General features: G+C 38.7%; 1 protein-coding gene across 1 annotated transcript in view; it reads left to right on the top strand.

The window, feature by feature from the left end:
* Positions 1–8,300: 8,300 nt before the first annotated feature.
* Positions 8,301–17,833, top strand: part of LOC114455270 (insulin-like growth factor-binding protein 2-B) — a 45,134-nt gene continuing 35,601 nt past the window's right edge. The window contains exon 1 of the mRNA XM_028436398.1: positions 8,301–8,661. Coding sequence (XP_028292199.1) covers positions 8,301–8,661 — 361 coding nt within the window. The remainder of the gene's footprint in view (positions 8,662–17,833) is intronic.

The following is a 17,833-nucleotide window of genomic DNA, read 5'->3' as shown; positions in this document are numbered from 1 at the left end:
TTCTAAGGCCATCTCTGTGCCTGTAGGTTTTAGTGACCATAACATCATAGCCATCTCCAGACTGTCAAAGATGTCTAAACCTAAAGCTAAAGTCATTTTAACACGGTCCTATAAGAGATTTAATGAGCTTTCATTCATTGATGAAATAACAAATGTAAATTGGGACATTGTGTGTAGTGAGTATGACCCTGAAGCTGCCCTGGATTTATTTATGTCAATATATATGAATGTTGTTAACAAACATGCTCCCTTAAAAAAACATGTTGTTAAAAATAGGTCTGCCCCATGGCTTGACCTCAGTCTCAGGACCCTAATGACAGAGAGAGATATGGCCAAAAAAGCATCCGTTATTTCTGGATCAATTGATGACAGGCTGAATTACTGTTCTCTACGTAATCAAGTTGTAAAACTAAATGAGGTGAAAAAAAGGGACTATTTTCAACAAAGGTAATATGACGCGAGGCATGATGGTAAACAACTATGGAATGTTTTAAATGAAATTATGGGTCGAAAGACAACTGTGTGCACACCCTATGTCCAATCGAAGGGGTTGGTTATCACTAAGCCACGTGATATTGCAAATCACTTTAACAACTATTATATGGGTAAAGTATCTAAACTGAGGCAGGCTATGTATACTTCAGACAATATCAAATCAAATGACTGTATTAAGAATGTTATAATGAATGACAAAAGTTGTGAATTTGTATTTCATCAAGTTGAAGTGAATGAGGTGGAGTGCTTGCTCCGATCTCTCCCTTATAGTAAATTAGCTGGACTAGATAACCTGGACAGTAAACTGCTGAGAATGACAGCTGGTGTTATAGCATCTCCTATCTGTCACATTTTTAATAGATGTTTGCATTTGGGCCTATGTCCAAGGACCTGGAAGGAGGCTAAAGTTATTCCTTTACCTAAGGATACTAAATGTGCTTTTGACGAGGTGAACTCTAGACCTATAAGTATTCTACCTGTTTTGAGCAAAATCATGGAAAAATTGGTGTATGCACAAGTTCAAGATTATTTTGTTACTAACAAGCTTTTATCAAACTCACAACATGCCTACATAGCTGCCCACTCTACCTCTACTGCAATGATACAAATGACTGATGATTGGCCAAAAGCCATTGATAATTCTATGATGGTGGGTGCTGTGTTTTTGGATTTTAGTGCTGCTTTTGATGTTCTTGACCATTCTTTACTGGTTGAGAAACTTAAATGTTATGGTTTTAATTATTCAGTATTAAAGTGGATCAAAAGCTACCTGTCCTCCAGATCACAGAAGGTGTATTTGAATGGCAGCCTGTACAGTAGCAGAGGTCTGGACTGTGGAGTTCCACAGGGTAGCTGCTTAGGACCCTTACTCTTCTCAATCTTTACGAATGATCTATCTTGGGCTACAAAAGTGGCTAAAACTGTTCTCTATGCAGATGATTCGACATTGTATTATGCTGCACCGTCATGCAATGTATTAAATGAGGTCTTGAGCAAAGAACTAAAAATTGTGCATGACTGGGTTTTATGTAATAGACTTGCTCTCAACATTTCCAAGACTAAATGCATGGTGCTTGGTTCAAGGCGCAGGCTATCCACAAGCCCAAAGCTTGAGTTAAACTTGTGCAATTCGGAAGTTCAACAAGTTGAAAGTACTAAACTCCTTGGCGTAATGGTGGACTGCTCTCTGTCTTGGTGTAACCACATTAATTATATTGTTTTGAAAATGGGAAGAGCAATTGGTATTGCGAGGAAATGTTGCTCTTTTGTGGCTCTTCCCCTTTTATGTCAAATAGCTCAAAGCTTAGTCTTATGTCATCTGGACTATTGCTCTATACGGTGTGGTCATCTGCTGTCAGTGGTGAACTCGGGAAGCTCCAGGTTGTCCAGAACAGGGCAGCACGGTTAGTACTGGGTTGCCCACTAAGATCTAATGTGATCCATATGCATGCCTGCCTCTCATGGCTTACTGTTGCCAATAGGTTGTCTTTTAATACACTTATGCTGTTCAAGTCAGTCATGAGCAGTAAATCTCCGGTTTCTATACATACACAAATAGTTTTTAGTAATACTGTTCATGAACACAACACTAGAGGTTCCAGTAATGGGCAGCTTGCTTTACCTTTCCCAAAAACCAATGCTTTAAAGAGATCTTTTATTTACAGGTCATTGTCACTTTGGAATAACCTGCCTCCAAGCCTCTGCTGCATTGACAGTAAATTTACTTTTAAAAAGAATCTAAAACTCCATTTGATACTGTGAGATGCTTTGTATTATTAGCTATGTTTTATCCTTGCAAATGTAATGTATTGTAATATGTATGATTTTGTGAGTGAGTAATGCCATTTTAATCATTTTTTTTTTTTTTGTTGCCATTTTAATCAAATTTTGTATTTGTAAATGGTTTCTGTTGCATGTTTGCTATTTGGACCCCAGGAAGACTAGCTGGTTGCCATGGCACTAGCAAATGGGGATCCCCTAATAAACAAATACACTTTGAATTATTGAAAGGTTAGTATGGATTTTTTATCAAAAGATGCCAAAAAACAAACTTACATACTGCAGCTTTAATAAAAAAAAATGTGAAAAATCTCCAGGTTGCAGCAGTTTCTAAATACATACAGATAGGTTTATATTTAGACATAAAATTACTGCTATCAGAAGTAAAATATAATTAATGTTCATCCATAGCAACTAATTGAATAAATGAATGAATGAACAAAATTAATGTGTTCAAAAAATTTAATGATGCATTTTTACAAACTATTTGATCTCAGTCACAATGAAATGAATGAATGCAAAGGCTTTTCTATGTGGTTCTAGTAAGCAGAGGTCACAGACACAGGTTGTTCTGAGATGAGTCGGCAGGGTTCAATACTGCCATTACCCGTGAGGAGTTTACAGGTTCTCTTGCTTGTATGTGTTCTCTCTTTACCTGTTTTATTCACAAATTGCTTTACAAAATATATTTCACCAATGACCAAACCAATGACCGTTCTGTAAAACATTCTGTTTTTATGTTGTGTGCTTGTATCGCTGTTTGACTTTTTGTGAAGCCCTTTGGTCACCTGCGGGCTATTAGTGCTATATAAATAGATTCATGTTACATAACATACCATGACTACACACCCTGTAAAGGATTATGTGGTTTTGGAGTAAAATGGATTAATCATCACACAGTTAGTGAAGAAAATCCTTAAGCTTAATTTCATCACATGATTTTGTTCCTTACACTGACAGGGTTTTTTTTTAGTTAACTCGTTTTTTTGCACACTTCTCAGCAGACATTGGATTTTACTGCTAAGAATCCTATTCAATTCCATGTGTCCTGTGACAGGCCTGCTTGATAGGATAAAGATTTTTGGTTATTACTTCTGGGATATTACTTGTGTATAATTGTTAGATATTTAATAAACCAGCAATTGAGTCTGTGCGTTTTGTTTCTATCAACATGTTCAGGTGGAAATTTGCATTTTTGCTATAACCTGGTACAATGCATGTTTCCTTTTGATTAATGTTAAATTGTGCACTGCCCCTGTCTAAATAAAAACCATTCCATATCATACCAGAAATGTAACAGCAAAGCCTCATTTTCTGTGATACTGTTTGGTTTCCCCACTGTGTTTATCTCAACGCTATCACACCCAATTTAGATAAGCATGAGCAGTACTAGTGTGCTAACAATGACACAATGACAGTGACTGTTCCTGGCAGTTTTAAAGAGGAGATATCCAATCTCAGAGAGTTACTGTGATCTTGTGATGCCATCAATCTTCAATGTCAATAATTGCTGATTAAAGGCATTGTTTCCTCGCTCAAACTACTCTGAATTATACCAATGACCATGAAAAATGACGGTGGAAAACATGACCACATTTCTATGGTATTTCATGTGTCTCAACAAAACAGTTCTTTGAGGGATCTTTCAGAAGACCTGTTAAAATATCTCTCAGCGCTGCACTATCAGGTTGTTCCGCTCCAGTGTAAAATTAAACGTTCCAACATTGTTTAGTTAGTGTTCATTCATTCACAGTTGCTAAGCAGCGTGTACACACAACGTAATCAGAGTACAGGAATACTGAGGAGCGGTCAAAAGAAAACATTTCCATTTCCCTAAACTGAGGACATAACAGCGCTAGCAACGAGCAAACACTGTAGAGAGACAGGGCTAGCATGCCTGAGTGAGGGACAGCTCCCATGATGTTTGGACAGTGTCTCGCATTTTCAGGGATGGAACATTTTTTCACAGGTGGGAACAGGAGTGGAATAACACATATGATCACATTAATCTTCATTTGGGCAGTAAAAACTGATCTTTGTGTAATGACAAACATTTGTTACATAAACACTGAAGTTATAAAGTCATTTTGAAAGTCAGTTGATTACATGGTTGGCTACATCTTTCATAAGTAAAGATGACAAGTAAGAGTAATAGCACAGGTGGAATGACAATTGTGTGAGTTAAAAGCAACAACACATAATGAAATATAGTTTGTTTCCCATCTCCCTCTAAAGAAGGTAGGGTGTGAGGTGGAAGTCAAAAGGCTGGACGCAATAGCAGACTCAAACACAGGAATATGATTTAAAATGTTTAATCCAGGCTAAGGTTCTAGTACACTGGTAGACAGTCAGCTGATGCCTTAATGTATAGTTCAATGAGGCCATTCCATCCGCTGTCAACTAGGGATGTAACGATTCACTCAACTCCCGATACGATTTGATTCACGATAATGGGTTCACGATGCGATTCTCTCACGATTTATTTTACAAAATGGGACTGCAGACAAAAAATGACTGAAAAATATTCCTTTATATTTTTTTGGGAAATAAATGAGAAAATACTGTACTATTTTCCTTTTATTTTTCATTGTCAAAGAATCCCGAGATAAACTTTTCAAAACAATGCAATTTAACTAAAATTTAATCTTGAATGAAATAAAGGAATAATACAAATGAACAAGAAGCCTATTAATTTAAATTCTGGTTCTATAGTAAACAATGCAAAACTCCATAATAGTTATTTTTCTTTTTAAAAGTGCAACTGAAAATGTATTTTGTGCCTTAACAATTGGACTTAAAAAAAAAAAAAAAAACATTTCATTTCACTGTATTTACGTCAGATATTTGTTTGGACCAGCAGAGAGCGCTGGTAACTCAGTGGTCGGTTGGCATGCAGAAATTCTTGCAGTGAAGAAGAGATGCTATGCGCTAGCAGACAGAGCTAATAGAAAAACGTGACTTTTACAGATAATCACGTAATAATACAGATATTCTTTCGGTGCTAAAGGGTTAAGGACTCATTTATGAACATGTTTAAGAGTAGAAGGTGGCCAGAAAGAAAGTAGTAGCAGATTCCGCCCGCCACCAACACTTCTGGACAAGAGAAGGATATATTCAATTTTTACAGAATCAATGTGAAATGTGATGCCTATGATTTGATTTTTAACTGCCTTACGATTACGATCCCTACTGTCAACGGCAAGGCTGCAAAACTTCAAGGCTGCGTCCGAATAGTCCCTCCTATCTCCTTTCCTATCAACTTTTCCTTCCACAGGGTTAAAGAAAGGTGTTCGGAGACTTCCTAAAGGAGTTAGGGAAGGGCCATCATGTTTTTTTGACAATGAGATACACTTCCACTAGGTGACGCAATAATCCGATGGCTGCCGTTGTGAAAAAACTACAAATTTCTGAGCATGAACTACCGTAATTTCTGGTCTATAAGCAGCTACTTTTTCCAGTGCTTTAAATCCTGAGGCTTAAACAATGACGTGGCAAAATTGTGGATTTCTCCGGTTTTCATATCTAATGCAGCCAAAAAATTGAGCTCTGTCACATTAGACCACGTGGATGGAACTCAAGCAATCTTTACATTAAATCGCTCGTGCTCCCACTGAATCATTCTCAGTCCTTTTGTCATGATGCACACTCCCTCATCATGGCAAAGAAGTAGACACATGTCTAGAAGTAGAACTGAAGGCAGAGACCAGGCTCCTCGCCCCACTCCTTAGTACGGAAGGCTGCTACTGTCTCCACCTTTAAGGCTAAACACAAAACCTACTTATTTGCTAAAGCGTATACCGTATAATAGCGTTAACCTAACCACTAGGAACAAAGCTCTAACCCTAAAAATAGGAACTAAAAACAAAGATTATATAGTAAAACACCAACACTATATTCAAACACAATCCATTATCTACACATAGCTCTAATGGGCTGCAATGGGTGAAGTCCAGTCAGACGCAGTTGAGCCGGGTTGTAGCCAACCCCCCCCTTCTGAACCTTGTTGTTTAAGCATCACATTCCTCACACTGCTTACACACCATATACACTGATGTCCACCTCGTATTCATTCTCATTCCACTGTATTTTTGTATTATGTTTTTTTTAAATTTTTTAATTAGTATTTTATTATGTTTTCAGAAAAGTTAAACAAAACATCTCCCTACAATACAAGCACTTTTCTTCCTCAATGTCCTGTACAATGTCCATACTTGTATTAAATAAAGAATACTTACAAAGAAAGAGAAGAAAAACAGCAGACAAAAAAAGTCAGAAAAAGAAAATCAAAACAAAATAAATGAATAAAAGTTGTAGCTCAGAGCCATTGGTGTTATTGAGAAAACTTAAAAACGTATTATGGTTTTCTGCAGTCTCTCTTCTCCTGGCCAGGTGTCTTGAAGCTGGAGCTGGCAGTTCCTGATCAATGCTTCACAGCTCAACTAGTCTGGGACACTCGGATGGTCTATCTCTCTATCCTGTTCTGTTCTTCTTCCTGTCCACTAATCCCAACCAGTTGAGGTAGATGGCTGTCACCTCTGAAACTGGTTCTGCTGGAGATTTCTTCCTGTTAAAAGTAAAACTGTGAGGATTTTTTTCTTTCCACTGTCGCTTATGCTTGTTAATGTGGATTTGTTGGGTTTTTTCCTTTTTATTACGAATTTTATATTTTGAAAGCGCTTTGAGATGACTTTTGTTGTAATTGGCGCTATTTAAATAAAGTTGAATTGAATTGAATTTTGACCCCATCAAATAAGGCTATCTTGGTTGTTTGTTTTTCTCTGTCCTGTTTTTCTGACCTTTTAACCAACCTATAACCCTATAGGTCAAAAGAAGTTACCCTCTGCTAAAAAAAAGAATCTAGTGGCACTTTTACTGGGTTAAGAATATATTTTTCTCTCCATGTTTTGCCAAAGCTAAGGAATGACACAAAAAACAAACATTTTGAAACTTCTTTGACATGTCTTTGGCAAGGCATTAGAACAGTACATTTCTTTTATTTACCTCTTACATTTAGGAAATTAACGTTGTTTGTTTTCGCTCTAAGTCCTTAAATGAAATTTTTCCACCGTTGAACCCTTACTCAAGTGGTTTAATTTGGCAGAGCAGGAGATGGGCCTGACAGACATGACTTCATGTACCCAAGCCTCCTTAGTTAAAAGCAAGTGACACAGTGAGCTGCACTGACATCACACCAGGTCTGCAAATTATGAATGAAAAGCTCAGCAGGAACCCTGGGGTCGGTGGAAGAGGAGGAAATATTGTACTAATGCAGTAGGTGAGACTTTTCCTGTTGGTTAATAAACCTCATAAGGGTGGAACACAAGCTTAATCATCCGACTGTGTGTAATTCCTCATTCCATCATAAATCACCACCGTTAATGCACTTGTGCTCCTCCAAATTATAACACTTCTGCTTGGAATATTCTGTCAGCTAATGAACAAAGTTGATGTATTTGCACACTTCATTCCTACCATGTTTTCTTGTGTTTCTATTCCAGAAGAGGAGAATAAGGATTTGGTTTGATTAAATTTTTGTTCTAGTCTGTTCCTGGTATCCCTTGTGATTGTACTTTACTCTTCAAGACATTCAAACTCAACCAGATTCAGATCTGCTATAGTTTAACAACAACTTCCTGTGATATCTGGCCTGCTTAGGGCAGTCTGACCAGATCTGACCAGGAGATGGTTCTGTAATCACATATCAGTGAGTTTTAAGGATTTCTTTTTAAAACAGCTCACTTAGATTTCACCTATAAGGAAAAGTATGTCCCTTTGGCTGAAATAGTTGTGGGTCAACAGTTATACATGAACCAAAATCAATAGCTTTAGGTTATATCTTCTTTTTTAGGAACAAACTCTCCACTTTCTGAGTCAGCCAATAATAGGAGAGAAGATAAGACCTTATCAGTGACATCAGAGTGTTTACACTAAAAGTCACTGTTTTGAGTGTCACTAGGTTCATGCAACGGACATCCAAGGTTCATTTTTAACCTCAGTACTCAGTTGAATTCCTATCAGATGTGAAAATGGTCACATTTCTTACCTACAGCTTACTACTTGGATATCTCCTTCTACCTGGATTAGTATTTGGAGACTTGGCTTTCAGATGCCCAAGTTGTACAGCGGAGCAAATGGTTGCGTGTCCCAAAGTAGACGCCATGTGTTCAGAGTTAGTGCGAGAGCCGGGCTGTGGCTGTTGTCCGCTGTGTGCCAGGATGGAAGGAGAACTCTGCGGTGTCTACACCCCGAGGTGCTCCACTGGCCTGAGGTGCTACCCAACGATAGATGCTGATTTTCCTTTGCAGCAGCTCATCCAGGGCTTTGGGAGATGTGGACATAGAGATGACCCTGAGATCACAGAGAGTGTGGTTAACGAACCCACAAATGGTATTGTTTTTTGTTTTTGTTTTTTAACTATCATAAAATCATTTGGGAGCTTTAATAATTGGTTATAGTATGTAAAAGAAAACTACTTAAATATAAGGAGAGATAATACCTTCCATTCAATTGATGTGTTGCAAATTGCATCATAAACTTGTAGTCAGAAGTCAGAAAGAGCACAATGAACTGCTTGAATCTTATATACTGTATATATATATATATATATATATATATATATATATATATATATATATATATATATATATATATATAGTCACACTATATATATATAAGTGTGACAATATCTTGATACGCCAATATATCACGGCATGTTTATTTCTTTTTTTTTCTTTTGCATGATCAATTATCGATATGCTTGCACTAAGTATCGCTTTTTTATTTAATTTTTTTTAAATTTTTTTTAAAGTTTTTTTTTTTAATTTGATTTAAACCCCCTTCTGCTTTTTAACTAAAATGTGCAGGTAGGTCTTCACATACATATTGTCATTGTTTGTTGCAGGAACCATATATTGTTTACTGGAGTATTGCACTGTAATGGTGTCACTGGTCAGAAATACCCAATTTTTGGGGCTTTCTGTATGCGGGAGCAAATCCATAATCAATCGTGCGGAAAAATATTGCGATATATTGCTGTATCGAGATATTGTCACACTCGTAATATACACTGTATATTACGAATATATATATATATATATTTTTTTTTTTTTTTTGAGGGCATAGGTGCTCAGACCAGAAAAAAGGGCACCCATCACAAGGATAATTGTATTTATATAATGTATTATCTGATTATGTCTGTTGTGTTTGTATTTTTCACAACACTGTCACTGTGTATTGTAATATATTGTTGTGAAGTTGTGTATGTTTAGCCTTTTATATTATATGTCTGCTTCTACCCCCTGCACAATGGGACTACGGATGGAAATTAGCATTTAGCTAAATCCAGTGTATTTACAACTTTGGCTGTACAATAATACACACTGTCCCACTCAAACAAACAAATATAATAATATTTTTTAAATCATACAATTATCAATATTATTATTGTAAAAACATCACAGCTGGATATGTTCAACTTATATACAGTTGTTTTAGTTAACACTGTTATATACAGTTATTTTAGGTAACTCAACGTTAAGTAACAAATTCAAAAAATCAAATTGGATAAATAAATGAATACAGGCAAAAACAGACAAAACAAAGCCATAATGTGTTTTAATATCCAAATAATGTATTAAACAATCAAAGCATATCCTAACTTAAAACTTATCAAAACTCTGAAATAAAAATGAAGCATTCATTATACTGTATGAAATACAACTATTTACAAAGGAAGCCAGGCTCTTTACTGACATGAAGGGACAGGATTGTCAGTTTGGCTACTCCAGGAGCATCCTCCTCAGTGGAAGTATTAGCAGCATCACACTAATATTATACCAAATTAAGACCTAGCTTTCATCCAAAAAAAATTTCCATTTAATTTAAACAGAACTAGTTAACTTGTCTAATTTGCAAAACTGTAAAACTGTCTTTAAATGATCTGCCAGCCTCTCTCCCTTCATTAAATATGACAAAGGTCAGTAAACAGTCAAATAAGGCTTTGAGTTGGGTTTGGGTTTGGTTTTTTACTGTGTTTGTGTGTTTTTTAGGAGACTTTAGACCAGTAACAATGTAATGTTTTTAGCGGTGCTAGTTGTGGTTATTTGCTGATGTTGCGGAAGAATTCTCACAAGAACTCAAATCAATGCCCTGTCAGATATCAAAAACACATTTGGGGAAAATTGATGACTGAGAGGACTGGCGCCATGTCCAGAGTGTACCCCCGCCTAACGCCCAGTGAGAGCTGTAGATAAGTACCAGCAGAACACTGCGACCCTGAAAAAAAGAACAAGAAGGTCAGAAAATGAATGGATGGATGATGACTGAGAGAGTAATTTCTATTTTTAAATGATTGACCTAAAAAAATGGGCTCCAGCAGAAAGGGTACTTTTCTCATGCAGGGCAAAAGGGGAGGAGCTTAAGCACTACTAGGGGTCGATCTGTGCACGTGCCTGTCAGGGGCTACATCCTTTTAGCAAGTTAGAAAAAGAGTACATTCTGTACACATTGGATTAAACCGAGCATCAACATATGTGGTCTTTTTTAACTTGGTATTCCTAGTGGAACTACTTGCTGCACATCCAGTCAAGACATTTATCTTAGACACCAAGATGCACTTGCCCTGTCAACAATAAAATATCCCAAATACTGCAAGGAAAGCAAAATCTTAGGTTTATCCTCCATTACACTTATTAGAGAGCAAAGGGTCATGAGTATTGATTCCTGAAAATTAATGTTGACTTATGCAATGCATTCGGCAGGCCAGGGCAGGCCAGTTTCAGTGTGAACAAACAAGCAGTATCCCTGCAATGAACCCGTAACACGGCTGTAACCCAGTTATATAACCTTAGAGCACTCGTGAAGGAAAGTTCTTGTTTTGATCTACTGTCAGAAATACTGAAGGAAAGATATCCAATACTGATTGAACCAAGTGGAGCTTGTAAGGACATTCAATGTTTGGAACATACCAATGCAGGTTCATGGGGGCGCATTCTACAAACATTAGGTTTGTTGTTGGAAACTGGAAATGAAATCATCAGCAACAAAATGACCTAAAGAGCCCCTTTAGTACTACCAGTATTCAAACCAAATGTATTCACTGCCAGCCCAAAGTTATTATTTAATTTATTGGAAAGATGTGTACAAACTGTTTTTGTTATTCTGGGTAAAATGGTCCTCTTTTCTTGAGGGTAGTACATCATTCATTCAGAAAAAGGAACGAAAATAATCAAACCTGTATAGCAGCTCGAAGCCAGTAAAAACTGTGGATGGCATTGATTGGTCATTGATTCTGCAGTAGGAAAGACTTATCAGATGCCTTTATGTTTTGTTTTGCCCATGCCCCCTCTGTCCCTCCCTTTTCCTGCGTAAATACTTGCCACGAAGAAGTTGCCAAGAAGTTGCTTCTTTATGTTGGACAGCTCGGTATTAGGGGCCAGGAAACGAATTGTTATCCTGCGTGTTTTCTTTCATAACATTTGTTTTGATGTCTATTATAGGTAGAAGGGGCGTAGAATACCACGCCATTTAAAACCTCTTCTCACTCTGAGCTATCTTGTGTCTTCAGAAGCTTAACCGTCCACAGGTGGACCCTTTTTTGGATTCCGTCGCTGGACGCTGCTGCTGGATGCTTTTACTCTTGACCACACCAGGTCAACCAGTGCTTCCTTGCTCTCCACACTTGGTACAGAACTGCCTCGATGCCTTACCACGGTCGTCAGGCACCGACCGCTAACACACCTGTTTTCGGTTTGGCTCACCACTTCACTCGATGCCACACCACGGCTGTCGAGCCCGGGACTCAACAGACCAGTTGATGACTTTGTACACTCACAGGCCTTGGGAGAATCAGCCCGTGTTTTACAGGAGGGCATCCTCTCATTGTTAAACAAAGGGGAAATCTCTTTCATATCGCCCGCACTGTGTCAGAGCGTTTGTTCTGGTCCCCAAATGGGGGGCGAGGGGGGATCCTGGATTCACCCAATCTTGGATTTACGTGCTCTGAATACATAGCTCAGGAAATACAGGTTCAGGATGCTCATGCATGCCTCCCTTCGGCGCATGGTACGTCAGAAAGATTGGTTCGCGTCTGTCGACCTGAAAGCTGTATATTTGCATACTCCGATATATCCTCCCCACAGAAAGTACCTATGGTTTGCCTTCCGGGGGATATGTTACGAGTACTGCCTTCGGCCTCTCACTGAGGCCTAGGGTGTTTGTACAGTGCACGGAAGCGGCGGTAGCCTCGCTGAGACAGCAGGGCATATCTGGACGACTGGTTGCTTTTGGCACAGTCGGAGATGGAGGCCAGAGCGCGCACACGTATCCTATTGCGTCACATAGGCAATCTCGGTTTCATGATAAACGTGAAAAAGAGCATGTTGGAACTGCTGCAGGAAATATTCTTTTGGGGTCCATCCCTGCATTCGGTGCCTTTCGACTACATGAGTGAAAACATTTGAGATGTGTTTCGTGCTTTTCCAACCGAGAAAATCTGTCCAATTCAGATAGTGTTGACCGCCTTGGTCACCTCCACATGCAGAAAATCCAGCTGTGGGTGGCCGCATGTGGGCTGGACTCGCCCTGCTTTTCCTGACGCGAGGGGTACCTATGAGCACCGTTGCGTCCAGGAAGGTGGTCATCATGGACGTCAGCCTGACGGGCTAGGGCACGGTGTAAGGGGTCACTGGGATGTGAGCCTCCAGTACTCTCAAATCAATTATTTGGAGCATTCAGCTGTGTTTCTCTCGCTGCGACATTTCCTTCCATTCCTCATGGGCAACCATGTCCTGGTGAGGATGGACAATATGACCACGGTAGCATACATCAACCGCCAAAGCGGATTGCGCTCCCGTCGGTTGCACCTGCTGGCGTGCAGATTGATCCTGTGGAGCTGTGGTCGCCTCCTCTCGCTGGGGGCAAAGCACATCCTGGGAACCCTGAACGCAGGCGCAGACCTGCTATCCAAGGGGGCGCCAATTTACAGAGAGTGGATGCTGCACCCGGAGGTGGTGGAACAGTTGTGGGCCTGTTTCGCACGGGCCAAGGTGAATCTGTTCACCGCAGAAGAAAACACGCTGTGCACCCTGTTTTATTCCCTTCACAACACGGGTGCTACCCTTGAGTTAGATGCACTAGCGCACGATTGGTCACACATACTGCTCTATGCCTTCTCCCCCTTGGCCTTGCTGCCCCCCACCCTCTCCAGGATGAGGGAGCATGGCCACACTCTGATCATGGTGGCTCCGCATTGGCCTGCCTTGCACTGGCTAGTGGAGATTTACCGGCTTTCTGTTCGCCTGCCCCAGGCAACTCTCATTGCGCAGAGACCTGCTGTCACAGGCGGAAGACTAGGTCTTTCACCCTCACCCAGAGCACTTGGCGCTATTGGCTTGGCCCCTGAGTGGTGCAATCTGTCAGCCATGGGACTCTCACAGAGTACACGTGATTGTCTGCAATACGGAGCTACCATATCCCATAGTGAGACATCAAAATGAATGTTATGACAGAGAACTATAGTTTATTTACATAACCCGGTTCTCTGAGTATTATGAGTGAGATGTCTGACCAGAAGGAACTTTTGTACTTTTAAGCCTATTGCAGTTATAAAGTCTGTCACTGTTTTTTATCAAAAACTGTAAAAACGTGTTACACCTATCTCATCTTGCAATTGTTGCTTAATTGACACCAAACTTGAAACAGCTAATCTCCAGACTTTACTCTCCCACACAGATTTTTGATTTAACAAAAATGTAAACTACAGTGCCTAAAAATGTTTGACTGTAAATGGTGAATGAAAATTCTTGCTATATTAATTTTCAACATTCATCAAAATGTTTTGCATCATCATTGTTGATGATTTTTAATTTTGCTTTCATGCTAACAATTAGAGTTGATGCAAAAAGTTCAGTTTTTCCACTTATAGAGCTAATAAGTCATTGCTAAAAATAAATGATCAACATTTCCATGCTGTCTCAATGTTATTTGTGAGGTAGACATGCTAATACTGTTGATTTATTGATATTTTAATAAACTTTTAACCAGTAACGTGCAGTCAGGGTAGGCAAGGTAGGCGGTGCCTACCCAAGGGTGAATTTATATTTTGATTATTTGTTTTAATTATAATATAATTATAAATGATTTATTTTTCAATTTCCAATAGCCTACAATATCTATAAGTTTGAAAGTGTCAGCATTTTGTGCTTTTCATAGCCCAAATTGGTAAACATCGCTATTTCCTAACCGCTGTAAGGAAGGAGGAGGCCACACCCCTTCTCAAATGCTGCTCTGCCTCTCTTCCCATAGCGTGCTTTTTTGCATTTGCGCATGTGCAGTCAGTTCCCCAAGATGACAACCATTTACGTCCAAAGAATGCTCTCTGCGCTGCCTTTGGATGTAACCGTGCTATGCTACATGCTATACGTAAGTTCACAGTGCATTAGTGAATTGATATCAAGTGACCGCTGCTGCTACGTTCTCTAGCGAGTGGGTGGGATAACACTACAGTCAGGATGACAGCGCTAGAGACGATAAAGAAACTTTTTTTTTAGGGAAAATGACAGCTTTTAAAAGATGGGAGACCAACACCTGAGTTACCAGAGCTTCAGCAAAGATAAGGTCAGAAAATCGTTCATATTTTCTACAGTGAAAGGAAGGATTGAATTTGTGGATGCGCCTCACTGAAGCTGTTCCGAGTTGTTGTTGTTTTCATTTTCTCCGTGATTCTGTGTTTCAAACACAAACATATCTTGTTGAGAGAGTATGGAGGCAATATTAAATAATTGTTTATCTTTCTTTAATGGTGTTTTACAATGTTGATTTTGTTAGATGACTAAATGCTTGTTCATGTTGATCTTGTTGTGTTTTTTCTTTCTTATTATGAATTTCACTTTTTTTGATAAGAGCATTGATATGACTTTGTTGTAAAATTATGCTATACAAATAAAGTTGAATTGAATTAACACTTGCCAGCAGAAACATATGAAATTGTCATTGGTGTTGACATTAGTGGTCTCGATTTGGAACGCCCTGCCTACCCAACCCTCGAGCTCATGGCACGTCACTGCTTGTAACAGAAGTAGGAATTTTTTTTTGAAGAATGTCATGATGACATTATTTGATTTTAATTTTAGACTAATATGAACTCTCAGACTTGAGTTCTATTTGCAGTAGTGACAGTTTTTGCACTTTAAATAGGAAAATTGGTCTTATTTATGTTTTTGTTTATTTTAAATTCACTTGAGTTGAAAATTATTATTTTTTAAAATGCAGTATAATTAGTCTTTTTTCCTTTTAAAAAAATATGATCTTGTATTGCTATCGTCTTGTCTCGTGAATTTGTATATTGCACCACCTGTATTAATTACCTTCCAACCACGACTGACTAGTTGGGTAATGTTCAAAGACGTCTACTGCAATTTGAACCTTTTGCATATTTTTGTATAGCAACGAGAAATGTAAGACTGTGGTTGTGAAGGAACTGTGTAAGTGTAATTTGGATAAGTTTATGCACAATCCTATGCCTTTCATTTATTCTTATTCATTGCAGTAACAATTATTTCCTGACATATAAAGTTGCTTCAATGTCCATGCTTGATATCCACAAAGGTCAGAAGTCCACCACCATAAACTTTATTATCAGTGAACAAATTGCTACCTTGCATTTTGATATTTTTAATTGCCTTCTTTTTTCTCAAGCTGTCAATAGTCTGAGTTGACTCAGCTGCCCTTGAGGCAACCCTCTGCTCAGGTTTACGCCTTCACCTCCACTCACACACTCAGGTCTATAATTATTAGATGTAGATCGACTCTGCACTCAGTTTGTGTGACAAGATAAAGCTATAGGGAATTACTCTGGTGGGAGCTGCATGCCCAAACCTGCTGTTCTGAGAAAACGCCCCGATGTGTAACAGCCCTACTTAATTCTCCGAATTTGATATTAAGATTAAGCAAATGATAAACATTGGCCCACAGGTTTTATTTATATACAGGTGGATATGTGTCTACACGTTTTATGATGACAATGTATCCTATTTCTTTTATATTTACCACAAATTGCTGGCAAATGGCAGACCAGGGACCACATTAAGACCTCAGTCTAATTTTTTGCGGTCACCAAAGTAAATGCGCAAAATATATCCAAAAAATCCTAAGATGATAGAAAAATACATAGAATGACAGAAAAATCCACAAAATGACTTCAAAAACACATAAAATGACTACAAAAAAAACACAAAAAAACTATAAGGGCTCTCTTCTCCCATGAGTGTAAGTCCAAAAAGCAGCGCAGCGGCGCTGTTTTTGGCTGCGCGCTATTCTCCCCCTGCACTTAAGTCAGTCGCTGCGCACCTTCAATCCCAGTTACGCACTGTGGGTGGAGCAGCCCTGAAATGTGGGTGTTACCATTCAAATCTGTCCTTTTCCTCTTGCGCACTTCTAACCCTGACATCACCGCCTCCTTTCCTTCAGCCCGCCTTCATTCACACTTACGCGCATTTTGGCTCCTTACGCGCGGTGGGCGAGTCAGCAGCCTGGACCAGAGAATACGAGCAGGAGAGAAGTGCGTAATTGCAGGCGCGCAAAAAAGCGCTTAAGTCCAGATGGGAGAATAGACCCCTAAAGAAAGGAAAGGAAATACAAAACAACACTAAAACTCAAACCATACACATGAGCCAAACTTTTTTCCAATCGGGCAAATATTGGCGGAAATATGGAACTTTAAATTGTGCTTGTGACATGCTGAGTGCAAAAACACTAATGTAAAGTTTAAAAAATAATGGCATTAACCTAGCATTAGTATCAACCTAATCAATAGCATTAACATAGCATTAGCTAAGCATTAACCTAGCAATAGCTGAACATTAGCAAAAAGGTCAAAATGGGTTGAATAGGTTGAAATAAGTTAAAAAAAAAAAAAAAAGTTGAAATGGGTTGAAGGTAGTAGCTGAACATTTTAAAGGTTGAATGGTCAAAATCAGTTGAAGAAAGGCTGGGAATGAAGGGCTTGAAGGTTTAAAAAGCTGAAAGGTCTAAAATGACCTTTCCCTAATGGGAAAGAAAAAATGTAGTAAGTCAAAAAGTTGAAAAGTTACAAATTATAAAAGCAATAGCATAAATCTCGGGAACCTTCTGATTTTTTTTATAGTTTATTTGTCAAAATCGGACAAACGGTGTAGGCGTTAACGCAGACGGAAGAAAAAATGGATAACAATAGTGAGGATACCTCCTACATCTTCACTAATAAAGGATTAAGTGTGTACTATTGTATATCAGTTCAATATTGTACAGGTAGTTTATCTTTCAAATATAGTATAATACTGTATTTTATGGTACAGTTGGTAACCTTACATGTTACTGTGTTTGTCTATGAAGGTTAGTTTGTGCAGTGCACAATCTTGATAAGCACGAGATCAAATTAATAGGACACATTTTAGAAAACTTTATCACTCTAACTTCTCTGCCTTTTAAGCCTGACACATGCAGTGGAAGTGCCAAAGTTTTTCAAGTAACAACTATAAAGGCAGCTTCTTTGGCTAAGAGAACACACACAGCTGCAGAGCAG

The sequence above is a fragment of the Gouania willdenowi genome, chromosome 21 (genome assembly GCF_900634775.1).
Source record: "Gouania willdenowi chromosome 21, fGouWil2.1, whole genome shotgun sequence".
NCBI classification, from domain to species: domain Eukaryota; kingdom Metazoa; phylum Chordata; class Actinopteri; order Blenniiformes; family Gobiesocidae; genus Gouania; species Gouania willdenowi.
Note: the sequence above shows the minus strand (reverse complement) of the source record. Positions and strands in the feature narration are given on the sequence as shown.